The sequence below is a fragment of the Narcine bancroftii genome, chromosome 4 (assembly GCF_036971445.1).
Source record: "Narcine bancroftii isolate sNarBan1 chromosome 4, sNarBan1.hap1, whole genome shotgun sequence".
Lineage (NCBI taxonomy): Eukaryota > Metazoa > Chordata > Chondrichthyes > Torpediniformes > Narcinidae > Narcine > Narcine bancroftii.
Window position 1 is genome coordinate 253,812,755 of NC_091472.1, and position 18,344 is coordinate 253,831,098.

The 18,344-nt window shown below is 39.9% G+C and overlaps 1 protein-coding gene across 1 annotated transcript in view; it reads right to left on the minus strand.

The window, feature by feature from the left end:
• LOC138762455 (zinc finger protein 804A-like) overlaps nucleotides 1-18,344 on the minus strand; it is a 62,783-nt gene that overhangs the window by 7,824 nt on the left and 36,615 nt on the right. Inside the window, exon 3 of the mRNA XM_069936212.1 lies at nucleotides 1,401-1,531. Within this exon, the coding sequence (XP_069792313.1) occupies nucleotides 1,401-1,531 (131 nt within the window). The remainder of the gene's footprint in view (nucleotides 1-1,400; nucleotides 1,532-18,344) is intronic.

An 18,344-nucleotide genomic window follows, 5' to 3' on the forward strand; every position in this document is an offset into this window, starting at 1 on the left:
AGAATTGGCTTCCCCACAGAAGGCAGAGGGGCTTAGGAGATGGAGTGTATTCTGCCAGGAAGTCAGAGAATAATGATGTTCTTCAGGGATCTGTTCTGGGACCCCTGATCTTTGTGATTTTTATAAATGACTCCGATGAAGAAGAGGAAGGGTGGGTCAGATGACACAAAAGTAGGAGCAGTACATATACTAAAAGGATGTTGGAGGTTACAATGGGATATAGACAGGATGCAGGGTTAGGCTAAGAAGTGAAAGATGGAATTCAATCTGAAAAAATTTAATGTGATGCACTTTGGAAGATCAAATGAAGGCAGAAAGTGAAGGCAGATAATAGCAGAATTCTTAGCAGTATGGTGGAGAGATAGTGGAATTTTGGGGTCAAAATCCATAATCTCTCAAGAATACCATGGAAATTAATAGGGTGGTTGAGAAGGCATATGATGTACTGGCCTGCAATAATTGGGGGATTGAGTTCAAGAGTCATGAGGTAATATTGCAGATCTATAAAAATCTGGTTTGACCGCACTTACAGTATTATATTTAGTTTTGGTCCTCTCATCTTGGGAAGGATATGAAAGCTTTAGAGAGGATGCAGAGGAAATATACCAAGATGTTGCCTGGATTGAAAAACGTGTCTTCTGAAGAAAGGTTGACTGAGTTCAGACTTTTTTTTTAAAGCGTGTCGGCGATTAAAATGCAACTTAGTCATAGGATTGAGAGGCAAAGGTAGAGTGGACAGTCAGAGGTATTTTTTTACATAGTAAGTTATAGATGTCTGGAATGCATTGCTGGTGGTGGGGGTGGTGAGTGGAGGCTGGTACAATAGGGACATTTAAAAGACTCTTAGTGGCTGCAAGAAATAATAGAGGGTTGTAGGCTGTGTCGTAGGGAAAGGTTTGATTAATGATGAAGTAGGTCTATATAGGTCAGTACAACGTTTTGGGCCTGTGCTGCAATGTTCCATCGAAGTGGTGCTTTGACATCAGACATCTGTCCAAGATTAGGTTACACAGGTGGATGTCCCCTAATTCTAAGGACACCACGATTAGCATCTAATTAACTGACTCAACATACTTGATGTGATAAATGAACCACTCAACTGTAACACAAAGTGTAAATAAATTACACTAATGGACAGACTGCATTTTAATTAGGAATGAAACCTAAAATGAAGTATCAAAGAAGCAAGAGGTTGGAACAGTGACTGCAATGCAACAAACAGCTGATTATACTGAAGGTAAAATGCCGACAGTTCATATATTTCCTTACTGGTAGGTGAATGGTCTCCAAACATCCTGGACGGCTATGACCTCCTGTTGATCTACATTGTCATAAAGCTTCTTTTATTATATCTGTTCTTCAGCCTTTACATTTGAATATTATATTATGCATCAACTCACCAGCCCACTTGCTTCCTGAGCTCTGCTAGCTCATGTAAACGTTTGAGGGCTTTTTCCTGTTTCTTTTCATCTTTTCGTAACTTGGAAGCAACATTTCGGGCAAACTCCCTTTGTTTCAGTTCTTTCAATCTCTGCAAAAAAAAAAGAAAAGAATCATCAAGACCAATTCACACCAGCAGCTGTAAAGAGAGGTGTCTGGTCTTAATCAGACCATGTAAGGAATCCACTTTCATTCATGCAACAGAGGGCTACTGCGTGACATTGGAGTGCACGTGAAATGCACTGACCTTGCATACAATAACTTTCATATCCATCTCCGATTCATTGGACAATTTTCTTCTCTCTCTTTGCTGGCTGTTAGTATTCGAAGTGAAGATGGTCTGTGCAAAATAGTCTGCAGTTAAGGGTCAAAGATCGAAGACTGATCATAATTTGGAGATCATCTCACAGATGGCAGAATAGTTAGTTAAGGAAATAGTGAGGGTGGAGGGTCCACTTTTAGTGTTGGGAGATACCTTGTTGGGTCACAAATAAGTCCTTGATCTGATGAAGCTATTTAATTCTTCATTCCTACCATCCTTCACTTTGAGTACTGGAAAATGCTTTCCAGGGCAGTGAATGCACAATCTTAAGTATTCTGACAACTTTTAGAAACAACAGAGTTGCTTCTCCAGTGCTATTACTATAGGCATTTAATGAGCTTTTGCATTACTAGAGAGTGAGATTCCCTGCTGATGTTTTAAAGTAAATTGCAAGAAATAAAGTAAAGATGTGGGGCTATGAACCTGCTCTTGGGCAAGATCTTTCAGTTCCTGCCAAGCGACTGCCTGTGATCTACATTTGCTCTCAGTTTAAGGAACTTCAACACAATGGAAAGATTGTTTAATTAGGTCCTGGTGTGCACATTAAAGGAAAAAGGCCTGATTATCTTTGGAGCTGTGCACAAGCCACTGGAAATTAAAAACTTGGCAAACACAATAAGGGCCAGATACTCAGCAATGTCACTTTTAAGCTAACACAGCATGCAACACTCAGCAGGAATAGGAAGTTCACTCATCAGGATGTGTTGCAAAAGCTGGGCAGGGGTCAAGTGATAACAGTAAAAACACTGAAATGTTAGAGGAACTTAGCTGGTCTATTCAGCATCTATAGGAGACAAAGATATATTGCTGATATCAGGTGATGTACATCACTCTTTAAATATGTGCTCTTCAAGATTAAAAGTGAAAAAATGATTTCCCTCCTCTTCAAACAGTTTCTTTATAGTTTTTTTTCGATTCTATTGAAGTAGATCTGTTAAAGTCGGCAACAAAATATATTATCTATATTCTGTAATAAAGTAAACCAGTTGGACATAGTTATAAAAATGCATTATAATAGTAATTCAAAACAAAATCCCTTTAGTTCCAACAGCAGATGTTGATCATCTATAAAATTAGTCAAGAGAAAGGACACTGATAACCGGTTTATTTTCATATACTGTACATAGAATGATGGACATCTGCACTAAAATTCTTGTTTACTGCACCTGAACAGGTATTTGTATAAAAAAAACTTGTAGTAAACTTAATTGAGTTTAAAAAGATCATAAATGCACAAGATAGATAGACAATAAATATTCCCAGTAATCAGAGTGGAAAAAGCAGTGGCTTCTAATAAGCTAGCCATAAATTAGAGCTGCCACATCTAATATTCCATCTAGGCCCTCTCCAAACGGATGGTATTAACATCGACCTCTCCAGTTTCTGCTAGACCACTCCCCACCCCTCCTCTCCCCTTTCCTCCAACTTTCCACCCCTTCCCTCTCAATTTACATCCTCCCCATTTGCTGTTGTGCCCACTCTTCTTTATTGACCGATTTACTCTTGCCTGTGGGCTTGTGCTCCTCCCCACCACAATTTTAATCAGGCATCTGCCTACATTTTGCTTATACCTTAATTAAGTGTTCAGGCTCAAAACATTAGTTGTGTATCTTTATCTTTGCTATAAAAAGTATGCTGTTTGACCTGCTGAGTTTCTCCAGAATTGTTTTTACTAGTGACTTGTAATAATGCAGACAGTCCTTTCATGTTGTCAAAGCAGTCTATGATTAGTATACCAAAGGGAGGTTCAAGAGTCTGACAGCTGTTGAGATAAAATGTTCGTGAATCTAGAGGTGCTGGCTTTCAAGCTTCTGTACCTTCTCATGAAGATAACACTGAGAAGAGTTTGTGACCAGGATGATGGAGGTCCATTATGGTATTAGCCTCCTTCTTGAGGCAGTACCTTCCATGGATGTATTCAGTGGATGGGAGGTCATAGCCTATGATGGATCTGGCTATGTTTGCTACCTTTTTCAGCCTTCTACATTCCTGGGCACTTGAATTACCAAACCAAGTGTGATGACACCAATCATTATACTTTCCACAGTGCACCTGTAGAAGTTTGATAGAGTATTCAACAACATGCCAAATCTCCTCAGAATCCTTAGAATGTGTTGGTGAGCCTTCTTCCCAGTTGCCTCAATGTGCTGGCTCCAGGAGAGGTCTGAAAAATGGACTCTCAGGGACATGATGGCTCTGACTGTTTCCACCTCCATCCCAACAATGGAGACAGGGTTATGGTCCCTTCTTGCTAAATTCAACAATAAGCTCCTTAGACTTGGTAACATTGAGAAACCCTGGCACCACCCAAGCAGCTTTTTGATCTCCATCCTATATTTCTGACTCATCGTTTTCAGTTATTCGGCCAAAAACAGTGGTGTCAACAGAGAATGTTTGAATTGGAGCTGGAAGGTAACAGGGTTTTAAGTAAAATCAACTCAGGTGCAACACCTAATTCATGAATTCCATTTAGCATTTATTTAGGAATGTATTCTTCAAGACCACTAATCAAATAATATGGTAATTTCAAAGTTCAGATAGTTTGTAATCATGGTTATTGTATCTAGTGCGTTGCTCATGTGCCCCTCCATACTGAAATTCAAAATATTTGCATTACTATGAAGCACAAAGTGTAGTTTGAGTTCAGAACCATCCTGGGTTTTGATGCAATAATTGCCTCTTAATAATCAAAATATAAAAATTGATTTTGTGCCCAAAGATAGTGACCTGAAATGTCCATTTTTGGGCATGTTGTCCAGCTGAAAATGTAACTTTTTTTTACTTCAGAAGGTAGAAGACCTTTGTGGCCCATGAAACCTGTACCTCCCAATTAACTGACAAATCCATAAATTTTGGAGTGTGGGAAGAAACCAGCACTGGAGGAAAACCCATGCAGTTCTTGGGGAGAATACAGAAACTCATTACAGGCAGCACTGGATTTGAACCTGAGTCACTGGCACTGGAACAGCATTGCCCTAGCATTCAGAAGCCTTCATTGTTTTAAGTCATCAGGTTTATTTTGTCAACTGATTGTACAAGTACAACCCAATTAAAACAGTGTTTTCCAGTCCCTGATGCAAAGCATGCTGGCACACAACTAAGGAAAAAATGGAAGATTTGCTGAACAGACAAAATTATATAGAAGTATTACAAGAAAAGGAAAACTTGATTGAATGCTGTTTCTCTGAAGTAATTTCTAAAGGTGAGGCCAGAGTAAGGTGGAGAAAGGCAAAGATGGATACTGCTTTTCCTAGATGTATGTTATCTGCTCTATGGTGAACTGAAGACCGGAAGGTCATCCACGCACTATAAAGACACTGTGAAGGAAACCCGACGCCACTGTGACATCCAGCCAAGAGAACTAGAAGCTGCGGCTGCTCACAGATCCTGCTGGTAATCCCTGTGCTATGAAGCCTACACTAGTTTTGAAGACGGGTGCGGCCAAAAACCGATGGAAAACCATGAACGGTGCAACAAAGCAACAGACACAGTTATTACAAAAACTGACTTCCAGTGCCCCCATTGTGGTAGACTCTGCACTTCGAGACTGGGATTGCAAAGTCATCTTAGATTCGACAGATGAACTGCACAACAGCAAGTCTTCAGTCAAAGGACTTCCAATAAATAGATGTTATCTAGTCCATATCTCCCTCTATTTAAACAACTTCCTCTGAAAAGGTTAATCCATACTCAAATTCAAAAGACCTGCATTATTATGAAACAGAGATTGATAGTGTACTCACAAATGTCCCTTGATTAAAGCAACAGCATTTCCCCACTGTATTCTTTTGACATTCAAAAGGTTCGTTTACCTACAATACCTTCTTGACACTTAAGACTTAATTACATCAGGGAGACCTCACAAATGCCCCACTGAGTCCTTTATTATAATTTTATCAGTAAATTACACAAGGCAGCATGGGTAATTTTGAAACGTGGGTTTATTGTAACACTTACTGGTTATCAAGACTGAACAGTCAGTATCAGATTTATTCAATTTTCATAGATAAGTAGAAGTCAATTTAGTTTGCCATATATTCATGTTTTACTCTATAAATGCCATTATGCTGGAGTCCAGTTTTTTTTTAAAACAATTAAGTTAATTCCAACAACAGTATTATTAAAAAAAAAATTGAAGATCTGCAGTAACTGATCCTTTTGCTTCATTTCCTATCAATGCAAACTGAAATCATGAATAATCTCATTCTGAATCTAGAGTGGTCTAGGTTGTCGGGGAAGAGATCAAAAATCTTAAGTGAAATTCTAGTTTTTGGGATTCTGGATTAGTTGTATAAAGCTTCCAGTGGTTTAGTGAAGATTTTCCTGCAATAGGTACTCTTAGGAAAAACCAAGAAACTGAACCCCTGTTACCTGGAATTCAAGCAACTGGCAAAAAAAAAATGTGGAAAATAGATTGGTTTAAAAAGTACAGAAATTTAAAATGGGCACACCTTGCTGTTAGTTCACCAATCATGCAACACACAATCTCAAATAACCAGAATATTTACTTATCTGGCATTTACCAATCCTCATAGATGCCATATACCAAGGGTTATACGTATAAAGGCAAACAAATTCTGCCTTTGAATATCACTTAATTCCAGAAATGATGATTACAGAGTCAAAATGTAAATCATCTGTCATTTTTTTTTCTGGCTGCAGCAGGGAAAAAAAAAGAATATATCAATCTCATGCTTTTGATATACTGACAATCTGATTCACTCCTCAATTCCACCATTTAGCTGTAATTGTTTGCCAGATATCTAAGGCAATTAAAATGGCCAAGTAGGCAAATCAAAGTTTTCTAAGCAGGGAGAAAGAAAATATGCTTGAGAAATATTTTAAACAAATGTGGTACTGGAAAGATGAGAAATGAAATTAAGGCAATGAAATTGAGCTTAATCTCATTTAAATTCATCAATGAGCTTGGTTTGACCCACAGTAGATCTATTTCAAGCTCAGAAGCAAAGTTTTGCAATACTGCCTTTAAAAAGTAAAATCAATCTTCATATTAAGAAACCATCAATTGGAGACAACACACCGACTAATAAAGTTTGAAGATTAAAAGATGAATTGATTAGGTTTTCATTGATCTAATTTGCACAAATTATTTATGTGGCACAGATGGTTAGATTCCTAATTTAAAAGTCAGGGAACAAGGATAACATTTAAATCATGAAAGGATTAATACTGTCAAAGAGCAATTTAATTGAGAATCCTAAAAGCATTTAGTTGCATGTTTTCATGGTGTGCACTTGATAAATGCAGGAATAGCATAACTTACTAACGTTGACCAATTTGTCAGTAAACATCAGTAATGGTACATGTGAGGTATGGTGGATTTTTAACAGACTTCAGAGAACATACCTCATAGCATTCCCCACCATTTTGATTGAGACATTTTTCCTCTATCCTCCGTTTCTAATGTGCCTTTTGTTGATATCCAAATCTTTTGTGTGTTCCTTCTTGTACATTTCCAAAGTCGACAAATCCTGGTTGATGAATTACTCCAGGATGTAGTCTACTTTCATTTCAGACACATATCACCAATGATGTTGTTAAATGCAATTCTATTCTTCCATAAGCGTATCATCACATTTAGCCACAGATTTCATTTTCAATGTCATTTGGTTCACACTGCCCCTTACAATAGTGAATTATCTAACTCTAATTGTCAAAGTTCAAGTTGAAAGTTCAGATTTTTTTTGTAAATACAAACATGACACTATATATAACCCTGAGATTCTTTTTCATGTGGGACAGGCAGAATTTCTATTTTAATCATTGTGCAAAAATGAGATTCAAGAAAAGATATGTATACGAAACAGAAAAGTAGACAAACAAACTGCAATGACAAAATACATATTCAATAATAAATGATGTGCAAAGTAAGAGTCTTTAAATGAGTGTTTATCATGGCTAATGTGATTTATGGTGTGAAAACAAAAATTAAAAAAAAAGAGTTTCTGATTTGGGTTTGTTTTTGAGGAGTCTGATGGTGGAGGGATGACAACTGAACCTGGTGGTGTGAGTCTTGTGGCACCTATACCTCTTACCTAATGATAGGAGTGAGAACAATGTGTGCTGGGTGGTGTGGATCCTTGATGATCGCTGCTGCTCTCTGATAGCAGCGTTTCCTGTAGATGTTGTTGTTGGTGGGGAGGATTTTACCTGTGATGACCTGGGCTATGCCAACTACCTTTTGCAAGGCCTTATGTTCGGGGTATTGGTGTCCCCATACCAGACCGTGATACAGTTGGTCAGCACACGTTCCATGATGGAAATTTGCAGGGTTTCTGATTTCATACTAAACCTCTGCAAACGTCTGAGGAAGTCGAAGCGGTGATATGTTTTTTTTCACGATGCCATTTGTGGGTTGGGTTCAGGAAAGATCCTGCGAGTTGGTGACTCTCAAGAGCTTAAACTTGTTCACCCTCTCCACCTCTGATTTCCCCCAATGATCACTGGATTATATACCTCTGGTTTTCCCTTCCTGAAGTCAACAATCAGTTCCTTGGTGTTAGAGACATTGAGTGCAAGTTGGTTGTCGATGTACCATTCAGCTAAGTTTTTAATCTTTGCCCCATTTTATACAACCCATCGTCAGTAAATCTTTGGTGAGTAAAGTGCCCACATGATATAAAGTTGTGCTCCATGTAAACACTGGAATCCAGGTGAACATGTGTTTGGACACCTATTTAAATTTTAATACGATTCATCAGTGAACCTTTAAGAATCCCAACAAGCTGAAATTCCTGGGGAAGTTACAGTGCCCTCCTTTATTTGGCCAGGAGATCCACAGTTTTAAATTTATCAAACAATTCATATGTGATGTGATCAAGGTTATTTGTATACATTTTAGTTTGACCATGTAGAAATTACACCTTTTTATACAGTTCAGGTCACCATGATATTTGGGACATTTGGATTCACCAGTGTTTGTGATTACTCAGGTATGTTTAATTGCTTCATTGGTGCAGATATGCAAGAGATAGGCTTGATTCTAAGCTTTTGATCAACTTTAGAGTCTGTAAAATGATACCAAGAAGGAAATGGATTGTCAGCTCTTCCACTGTACTTATAGGAGTGCAGAAGCATGAGTGGGGACCTCATAGAGACATTTCAAATGCTGAAAGACCTGGACGGAGTAGATGTGGCAAAGATATTTCCCATGATAGGAGATCCTAGGAGAAGAGGGCATAATTTCTGGGGGGGGGGGGGGGGGGGGGGAAGGGAAAGGCATGAATTTAAAGCAGAGATGCAGAAATATTTCTTTAGTCAGAGGGTCACATGTCTATGGAACTTGTTGCCACAGGTGGCTGTGGAAGTGAGATCATTGGGAGATCCATCAAGAACAGTCCAAGAGCCAACAATCGTTCTTCATATACTATACTTTTCATTCCTTGTGTTCTCTGAACCCTCTCTAACACCAGCACATCTTTTCTCAAATAGGGTGCCCAAAACTGTATACAGTACTCCAAGTGAGGTCTCACCAGTGCTTTATAGAGTCTCAACATTACATCTCTGCTTTTGTATGCCGTTCCTCTAGAAATGAATGCCAAGATTGTATTCACCTTCTTCACCCCTAATTCAACCTGGAGATCAACTTTTAAGGTATCCTGCACCTTGGCATTTTGAATTTTCTCCCCATCTAAATAATACTCTGCCCATCTATTTCTTCTACCAAAGTGCATGACCGTACACTTTCCAACACTGTATTTCATCTGCTACCACTTTGCTCATTCTCCTAATCTATCCAAGTCTCTGTGCAGGTTTTTGGTATCCTCGGTAGAACCTGTTTTGGTATCCTCTGCACACTTGGCCACAAAGCTATCTATTCAAAGTAAAAAGAAGTGGCCCAATGCCCACACCCGTGGAACCCCTCTGGTAACCGGTAGCCAACCAGAATAGGATCCCTTTATTCCTACTTTCTATTTCCTGCTGTCCAGCCAATGCTCTAGCCATGCCAGTATCCTTCCTGTAATTCTTGATCAGCAACCTTATGTGTGGCACCTTGAAGGCCTTTTGAAAGTCCAAATGCACAACATCCACTGCATGTCCCGTCTACCCTATTTGTTATCTCTTCAAAAAAAAATTGCATTAGGTTTGTCGGACATGATTTTCCTTTAAGGAAATATGCTAATGTGGACCTATCTTTTCATGCACCTCCAGGTATTCCATCATCTCATCCTTGACAACAGGTTCCCAAGCACTGACATGAACCTAACAGGTCTATAATTTCCTTTCTGGTGCCTCGCTCCCTTAAACAGCATCAGCAACCCTCCAGTCTATTTGAACCAAGCCAGACTCCATGGATTCCTCGACAATTATTACCAATGCCTCCAAAATCTCTACACTTCCCTCCTTCAGAACCAGAGGATGCCTTCCATCTGGCTCAGGAGACTTATCTACCCTTAGACCATTTAGCTTCCCAAGTAAATTCTCTCTCATGATCTTGATTGCACTCACTTCTCTTCTGAGAGAGCAATGAGAGACCCAAATATTTTTGTGCTCTGAAATGAGAGAATGATGTAGAAAAAGTGCTGTAGTTTTTACATGGTCAAACTGAAATGTATACAAATAATCTTGAATAAAACCTGGAACATTAATCACTCGTGAATTGTTTGATTACCAATTTAAAACTACAGAGCACAGGGGCAAATAAAGGAAAATGGTGTCTTTGTCCCAACCTGTATATGTTGATTGCATTATGATATGTAGTCATGGTTTTTCCTGCCAGGTCTGGTCCTTTTTGGTTTTCGCTCTGCTTCATGCAGTGGTTCTCAACCTTATTCTTTCCACTCACACATCACTTTAAGTAATCCCTGTGCCATCTGTGATTAGTAAGGGATTGCTTAAGATGGTATGTGAGTGGGAAGGGAAGCTTGAGAATCAATGCTGTAGACCCAATTGTTACTGAAATATTTTGCTTCAGAAAAATTGTCATTAGCCCATTTCCTTTGGAGTTATGAAACCATGCACATAATGAGTCAATTAGGTACAATTAAAACAGTGGTTTTCAAACTTCTTTCATCCCATCTACCACCTTAAGCAATCCTTTACTGATCACAGAGCACCTGTGGCATAGGGATCATTTAAAGTGGTATGTAAGTAGAAAGAAAAAAATTGACAACCACTGGCTTAATGGCTATCTAAAAGTCAAAGTTAATCCTCTTGGACCTTGAAATTTGTAAATTTTGTTTGCTCTTTAAATCCTGACAATTGATTTGATTTGCAATCAATTAATTCAAGCAAACAATGGGAAACTGCAGGGATTAAATAGGTCAGCACCATCCATGTAGAGAATTGCAGTCAACATTTTTGGTTTGAGTCCTTTTTCAAGATATAATTTGATCAAGATTCCAGTATCTACTTTTCTCGTGCTTCCTACTCTATTTGCTCTTTTGTTCTCTTCCTTCCAAACATTGAGTTAAGGATTGGCCATGCCTGTGGATGACTAATTGTATTGACAATCAAACAGACCAGCAGTTGCCTCAGGAAGAAATCACCCATCCTATCTTATTGTCAATTTACATGGGCCAAGTCTTTATGCAACTCATTTTTAACTGGTAGTTCAGTCAAAATTCCAACTTTCAAGCTAAAGTATTACATGGAACGTACAATAATGGACTGACTCTTTATTACCATATCTTGATTGCCTGTCTGTCTAACCTGCAATTTTAATTTTCTATTCACAAAACCCCAGCCTCAATGCTTTTCATTCCCCTTCCTCCAACCTCTTCTCCCGCCCCCCATCCCCAAACTCTCAACTCTTCCATATAGTGTCAATAGAGAAAGGGTTTGGAGGAATCAGAAAGTTGGATGTAAGTCACGAGCTTTTGCTTGATGTTGTTTGAAGTTCAGTTTCGAAATACAGTGCCCTCCATAATGTCTGGGACAAAGACTTTTTTCCCCCTTTATTTGCCCCTCTGCTCCACATTTTTAAATTTGTAATCAAACAAATTTGCACATTCCAAATTTTATTCTAGGGTATTTGTATATATTTGGGTTTGACCGTGTAGAAATGACAGCACTTTCTATACATAGTCCCCACATTTCAGGGCACTAATGACTGAAGTCTGTAATTCATAGACAACACTAAGTGCTGAGTATCTTTACTGGTGATAATCTGCCAGGTCTCTACTGCACCCATCTTCAGCTTCTGCTTGTTTTCACTTCAGCATATGGAAGGCATATCAATTAAATTTAGATCGGGTGATTGACTTGGCCATTCAAGAATTTTCCAGTTTTTAGCTTTGAAAAACTCCTTTAGCAGTATCATTGTCTTGCTATAGGATGAAGCACTGTCCAAGGAGTTTGGAAGCACTTTCTTGAACCTGAACAGATAAGATGTTTCTATACACCTCAGAATTAATTTTGCTACTGCCATACTTACTGAAGATAAGTGCACCAGTACCTGTGGCAGCCACATATGCCCAGGCCATAACAGGTGGTATGCTTTGGATCTTCGGCAGTTCTTTTACACCTCCACACTTTACTCTTGCCATCACTCTGATACAGGTTAATCTTGGTTTCATCCGTCCATGAGACCTTCTAGAATTTTGCAGACTCTTTTATATACTTGTGATAGTACAGATCTATCACCAATGTATGAAGTGTATATAGTTACAGTATCTCGACTGTGCTTACAGCGATTGGCTGAGAGCTAAGCCACGCTTACTGTCTGGGCCTTAAAGGGTTGTGTCCCTAGCCAGGTCAGATCATTCCAGACGGTCAGCCACCTGTGAAGAGCTCCTGTCCTTTGCTAATAAAAGCCTTGGTTTGGATCAACAAGTCTTTGATTCTTTCGACGAGCTCTACAATACTTAGAAACAGGATGGCCAGATCACAATTTTCTGTGGTTAACTCGTGGTTTGTGTCTTGTCTGTATTTCTGTTCATGAAATCTCCTGTGGACAGTTGTCATCGACACATCCACACTGGTATCCTGAAAAGTGTTTCTGATCTGTCGGACAGGCATTTGGGGATTTTTCTTCATTACGATGAAGATTCTTCTGTCATCAGAACTGGAGGTCTTCCTTGGCTGACCAGTGCCTTTGCGATTACTGAGCTCATCAATAATTTTTTTAAAATTATGTTCCAATAATTAATTCTGGTAATTCTAAGGTTTTGGGTGATGTTCCTCTTACAATTTAATTCATGCTTTTCAGCATCGTAATGGCATTTTTAAAAAAACTTTCATTGGCGCAATTCTGGTCCTCGTGTTGGAAAATGGCAACTACAGACTCCAAAAGTGATCAAAAGCTTAGAAGCAAGCCTGGTTCTCTTATACCTGCACCAATGAAGCAATTAAACATACCTGGGTAATCACAAATACCTATGAAGCCAAATGTCCCAAACTTTATGATGCCCTGAATATGGGGATTAAAAAGTACTTTAATTTCTACATGGTTAAACCAAAAGGTATACAAATAACTTTGAATAAAATCTTGAGTGCGCATTTTATCACGTGAATTGTCAGTGATTACAAATTTAAAACTGTGGAGCACAGGGCAAATAAAGGGGGGGGGGGGGGGGGAAGGGTCTTTGTCCCCAAACTTATGGAGGGCACTGTTTACATAGATTGCATTAAAATACGCTTTTGATAGGCCATTGCTCTCCCGTTATGTCTTGGTTCTTTTTTGTTATCAAACTGTTTAATGGCTATCTAAAAATCAAAGTTAATCCTCTTGGATCTTCTAATTTGTAAATTTTGTTTTCTCTTTAAATCCTGATAATTGATTTGATTTGCAATAATAAATGTTGAGCAAAGAGAGACACCTTAATTAATTCTGTGAGTGAGTCTGTTGTTCAGGAGTCTGATGGTTGAGGGAAAGCGACTATTCCTGAACCTGGAGGCAGGAGTCCTGTGTACCACCTTTCTGATGGTGGCAATGAGCACAGAGCACGTTTGGGTGGTGTGGATCCTTGATGATGGCTGCTGCTCTCTGACAGCAGTGTTTTACATAGATTTTCTCGATGGTGGGGAGGGTTTTGCCTGTGATGTACTGAGCAGTGTCGACTACCTTTTGTAGGGTCTTCTGCTCAGAGATGTTGGTGCCCTCATACCAGGTCATGATGCAACTGGTCTGCACATTTTCCATTATACATCCATAGATGTTTACCAGGGTTTCCGATACATACCGAACCTCCACAAACACCTGAGGAAGTAGAGGGGTTGACGTGTTTTTTTTCACCATGGCCTTAATGTGATGGGTCCAGGAAAGGACCTCAGAGATGGTGAAAATCAGGAATTTATCATCCTCTCCACCTCTGATCTCCTCCTAATGATCACTGGATCATACACCTCTGATTTTACTATTCTAATGCAAGAAAATGGCATCCAATTTCTCACCATTGTAAATCAACTAGAAAATTTGCCTTTGTAGTGCAGGCAGGACCTTGTGCAATCCACTCATTTTAAATTATTCCCCATTCCAATTTTAAATGGTCAACAGAATCATCCAAATGCGTTGCAGCCAAACCTGTGTGTGGGTTGGGGAGCAAGTAACTCTCCGTTAACCAACACCATCTTCAAATTGATCACTGTTTCTATGCAGGCATGCTGTGAGGAACCAAGAGTTTTAAACTGAGCTTTCAAACATGATTTGGCTACTTCCTTCCTCAAAGCCTTGTGGTGTGACTGATGAACAAGATTTGCAACTCATTACATAATGAACAATCAAGCTTTCACAAAATCTGGAATTAAGTGTCCGAACTGTCTTGAGAGTAAAACCAATTCAGCAATGTTTCAGAATGCAAATAAACCAAAAATTTTCCTCATTGTGACAAAAAAAATTTAATGTCAAAATGGCTGCATGTTCTTAATATGCATACTTATTCCCCAAAATGAACAACTCGTGAAATTACTAAGGCAGTACACTCAAAAAAAAATCAATCAAATTATCACAGGAAGAATTTTGCATTATAAAGTTGTTCTGGGCAATCTTTGGGATGATATCCCAGGAATATGGTCAAGATTGGTTTCCCCATATACATGCTGATAGACACTTCTGAGTAATTATCAGGCTGAGTTGCTTTCAATATCATCTGAAATTTAAAGAGTTTTACATGTGCATTATATTTGAAAGCTAAATCATTGTTTGTATGGGAACTGCGGATGGGATGATTGCATGAAAGCAACATGCTTCAAGTCATTACCAGAGTCCTTTCTTTGAGTTCTAGAGAAAGAATTACATGCAGTTTAATGTTACAGTTAAGCATTAAGCTGTGGAAGTCATTAGATTCCAAAGGTCACCCTGATTTTGTAATGCTCTTCAAAAAATGATTTTATCAGATGTAATGTATTTATACTGTTCATTTTATTTTTGGGATTTGGTCAGTCTTCACAAACTTTTAAAGAAGTTATTGGATCTCCTGCTCCATGAGACCTCATTCAGTTAACTCAGGGCAAACTCTGCTTAAGTGTCACAAAAATTGCCCATAGCGTTAGAATTTGAAAGTTGATAGGGTAGAAAGGTCAGCATGGCTGTAATAAGCATGCTGTATATCAAATAATAATTCCGTAACTCGAGAAAAATTGATAGTTAAGACATCCTCCGGTACATTTTCAGGATTCGAACCTGGGTCCATTGGTGCTGTAATAGCTTTGTGCTCACTGCCATCCTTAGAGCTTTAGAGGAATAAGCTCATTTTAGATAGACAATAAAGACGCTGTTTACATCCGGTACCACACGGATGGCAGTCTCTTCAATCTGAGGCGCCTGGAAGCTCACACCAAGACACAAGAGCAACTTGTCCGTGAACTACGCTTTGCAGACGATGCCGCTTTAGTTGCCCATTCAGAGCCAGCTCTCCAGCGCATGACGTCCTGTTTTGCAGAAACTGCCAAAATGTTTGGCCTGGAAGTCAGCTTGAAGAAAACTGAGGTCCTCCATCAGCCGGCTCCCCACCATGACTACCAGCCCCCCCCCCCCCCCCCCCCCCCCCACCACACATCTCCATCGGGCACACAGAACTCAAAACGGTCAACCAGTTTACCTACCTCGGCTGCACCATTTCATCTGATGCAAGGGTCGACAACGAGATAGACAACAGATTCGCCAAGGCAAATAGTGCCTTTGGAAGATTACACAAGAGTCTGGAAAAACAATCACCTGAAGAAACACACAAAGATCAGCGTGTACAGAGCTGTTGTCATACCCACGCTCCTGTTCAGCTCCGAATCATGGGTCCTCTACCGGCATCACCTACGGCTCCTAGAACGCTTCCACCAGCGTTGTCTCCGCTCCATCCTCAACATTCATTGGAGCGACTTCATCCCTAACATTGAAGTACTTGAGCTGGCAGAGTCCGCAAGCATCGAATCCATGCTGCTGAAGTCCCAACTGCGCAGGGTGGGTCACGGCTCCAGAATGGAGGACCATCGCCTTCCCAAGATCGTGTTATCTGGCGAGCTCTCCACTGGCCACCGAGACAGAGGTGCACCAAAGAAGAGGTACAAGGACTGCTTAAAGAAATCTCTTGGTGCCTGCCACATTGACCACTGACCAGTGGGCTGATATCGCCTCCAACCGTGCATCTTGGCACCTCACAGTTCGGTGGGCAGCAACCTCCTTTGAAGAAGACCGCAGAGCCCACCTCACTGACAAAAGACAAAGGAAGAAAAACCCAACACCCAACCCCAACCAACCAATTTTCCCTTGCAACCGCTGCAACCGAGCCTGCCTGTCCCGCATCGGACTTGTCAGTCACCAACGAGCCTGCAGCAGACATGGACATACCCCTCCATAAATCTTCGTCCGCGAAGCCAAGCCAAAGAAGAAAGAAGAAGGAAAAATAGGACTTTCACATTTGTTTCCTTAACTCAACTGATTAATAAACATAGAACAAAATATCTGACTTTATATGAGTGTGAATTAGGTGAAAATGAATTGGCAACTCGTTTTTTTTTACATTGCCTTCATTACCTTTCAAGAGTCAGACCAGCAGAAAAACAAATCCAATAAAGATGAATGAGAATAATTTGCTGTCAAATTATGTTACTGTTAAAACTAAAGATCAAATTTAAAAAGCCACCTTTGAACTTCAAAGTTCATTGGAAATGGAGAGTTATTTAACTGGAGAGTTGATCGAACACAGAATTTCCATACCTGAAGTTATAAGTTGCTATCGCCAATTTAACAGCAAGAAAATGAACTGAATTCCAAATGTGTATCTAAAATGAGTGGGATAGAATGAGATACTTCTGAAGCATGGAAGCTTATAGCATTTAATTCAAAGCAAGCTGTGCCCTCAAATACATGTTCAATATTAAACAAGTTCTATTGAATGTTCATATTAGTTTCTTTGTAGCCATTATTTATCATTGCGAAGCCATGCTCGACAAATGATGCATTCTTTCCAGACATTCAGCTAGGATCAATATCACTAGTCTTTCCCAAAAGTGTCTCCCATGACATGTCTCCCATGTCGTGGCGCTATAGATAGACTACAACTCCCAGGAGTCTAGCGAACTGTCATAATGTCTTGACGTGGCATGCATGGTTCAGTGTTTTAAAAGAATACGCATGTGACTCGAGAAAACTAGTTCTGATTTACCTGCAGCCATGTGTGTTGTTATTTTGTGTTCATCAGCCACCACTGTGTTTTCAGTGGCTACAATTGGTGACCCCGATGGGTCCAAAATGAACTTTTAGGCCATATGGATACTGCAGCTGTTGCTGTGAAGCTACTGACCTTCTGGGTGACGGAACCAGAGCTGTGGTTTAGACAGGCTGAGGCACAATTTCCCCTCAGGAAAATTGAGATGGATGCGACTCACTGTTAATCACCTTGTCAGTGTCTTGGACCAAGCCACTGCCAAGTGAGTCGTTGACGTTCTGCACGATCCACTGGAGCTTGGAGAGCACAAGTATGGCACCCTAAAAGTGCTCCTGCTGTGAATTTACAGCACATCCTGCAGAGCAGGGGCCACCACATTGTTACACATGGAGGAGTTGGGTGACTGTGCCCCTTTGGAACTAATGGACGACATGCTGTGCTTGCATCCAGCCAATAGCCAGATGTTATTCAAACAGCTCTTCCTGGAGAGGATGTCAGTAGACACGAGACTCTTATTATCACAGAGTTCTTTCGAGGACCCCAGGGCAGTAGCTGCAGAGGCAAATGTCCTGTGGTTGGCAAAAGAAACACAGCAAAAGGTCTTCGGACAATGTCGCACCAGTACTATTTCCCAAGCCAATATTCTCAACATTCCTATAACAAGGCAACATCTCAAGTCAAGCATTCAGCCTGTCAACATTTCCATTTGGTGTTTTTACCACCAGCATTAGGGAGTCACTGGCTGCGACAGTTGGCCGAAAATCTACAAGCATTCTATGTGTTTGGGATCAGCTATGCCAATGTTAATTTTTGGTGGACACCGGTCAGAAGTTGGTGTTTTTCCACCAACCGATTTCGATACACATTATCCCACCCCTAACCTTCAACTCACAGTAGTCAATAGTTCTAACATATCCATTTATGGCACCAAAAAAATTAATGTCCAGTTTGAGGGGAACATTTACACATGGCCTTTTATTATAGCGGAAGTGTCATGACCACTACTCGGGGCTGATTTC